Source organism: Propithecus coquereli, unplaced genomic scaffold (genome assembly GCF_000956105.1).
Source record: "Propithecus coquereli isolate 6110/MARCELLA unplaced genomic scaffold, Pcoq_1.0 Scaffold540, whole genome shotgun sequence".
NCBI classification, from domain to species: domain Eukaryota; kingdom Metazoa; phylum Chordata; class Mammalia; order Primates; family Indriidae; genus Propithecus; species Propithecus coquereli.
In genome coordinates, this window is record NW_012151286.1 from 573,239 (window position 1) to 574,694 (window position 1,456).

A 1,456-nucleotide genomic window follows, 5' to 3' on the forward strand; every position below is an offset into this window, starting at 1 on the left:
TCTTGCTCAGGCTGGTCTCGAACTCCTGACCTTGAGTGATCCACCTGCCTCGGCCTCCCAGAGTGCTAGGATTACAGGCGTGAGCCACCGCGCCCGGCCCCCATCATTTTTTTACTTCTTACTTTTAGCAAAACAAGATGTTCCAGGCTCATCTTGTATTTTCCATGGCCAGGACCTAGAATGTCCTGGAGTTGGCCATTCTTCCAAAGAACCCCGGTTCCTTTGACTGAAGAATGATACTTAAAAATCAAGCTCTTGACTCTTAAGTGTCTTTGCTATTAGGGTATCACTGCTTCCAGACCCTTCCAGTGGAAAGAGGTAGTAAATATATGTATGCATGTACATACACACACAGATGCACACATACAATGACATTTGTATTTCTCTATATAACTGTAGATAGGGATACAGGAAACTGAATTCACAGTGATTCCTGTAGTTCCAGTTAACACAACGGGGTTCATTCTAGATTCTTCCTTTTCCATATTTGTAATTCCCTTTTTCAGCAGTGAAAAGCCCGGTTCCCATTATCTTCAATGTATTTATTTATTGAAACAATCCCTCCATGTGTAAACAGTCTCAGTTCACCATAGCTTTCCCTCCCTGTGTAACCTTGCATGGACAACTACCTTGTTCAGCCCCACCAAATGGCTTTTAAATATTTAGCTCAAGAAATTAATGTACAAAGATCCATATATGGTAATGTTCATTAAACATTCTTTATAAAAGCCAAGAAATAGAAACAACTTAATTAACAAATAGGAAATCAATTCAAGGGGGGAAGGAGGTAAATTCATAATCCATATAGTAGAATAATCCATTAAAAGTGATATCAAATGTATATATTAAAAGTGATATGAAGTGTATATATTGATACAGAAAGACACTTGCCATGTAACTTAAAAAGCAGGCCACAATTACTGTAGGATGCCATTTTTTTCAAAAAGTAAATACATTTATGTAAGAAAAATACTGGAAGAATATATGCAAAAACACTGTTAGTGATTATATCTGGATTTATCTATACATATGCTCTTCAGTGTTTTTAGACTTCTCTATATTGACTGAGTTTTCTTTAGATACTTACAAAAGAGAAGAAATGAGTGTCATTTTGAAGCTGGAGGACATTTAAAGCTGGAACTGACATTACAGATGAATGTCAGGTGGACTGATATTAAATGCAGAGTCAGATGTCAGCTGCTCGTTGTCTGCACACAGATCTAATGTGTGCCTTAAACTATTGCAGATGCCCTACTCTGCCATGACGATGAGTTGGAAGGGCGCCGGATAGCCTTCATTTTATACCTGGTTCCTTCCTGGGACAGGAGCTTTGGGGGCACCCTGGACCTGTACAGCATCGATGGTAAGACAAGTGCATGCTCTTCGCCACCAGTGGCCACTTCTGAATTAAAGCTGAGTTGCTTCAGTATCACCATTCTTTTTTTTTTTTTTTTTT

General features: G+C 38.7%; 1 protein-coding gene across 1 annotated transcript in view; it reads left to right on the forward strand.

Annotated features, from left to right (window-relative positions):
• Positions 1-1,456, forward strand: part of OGFOD1 (2-oxoglutarate and iron-dependent oxygenase domain containing 1) — a 21,712-nt gene that overhangs the window by 11,714 nt on the left and 8,542 nt on the right. The window contains exon 5 of the mRNA XM_012657438.1: positions 1,247-1,363. Within this exon, the coding sequence (XP_012512892.1) occupies positions 1,247-1,363 (117 nt within the window). The remainder of the gene's footprint in view (positions 1-1,246; positions 1,364-1,456) is intronic.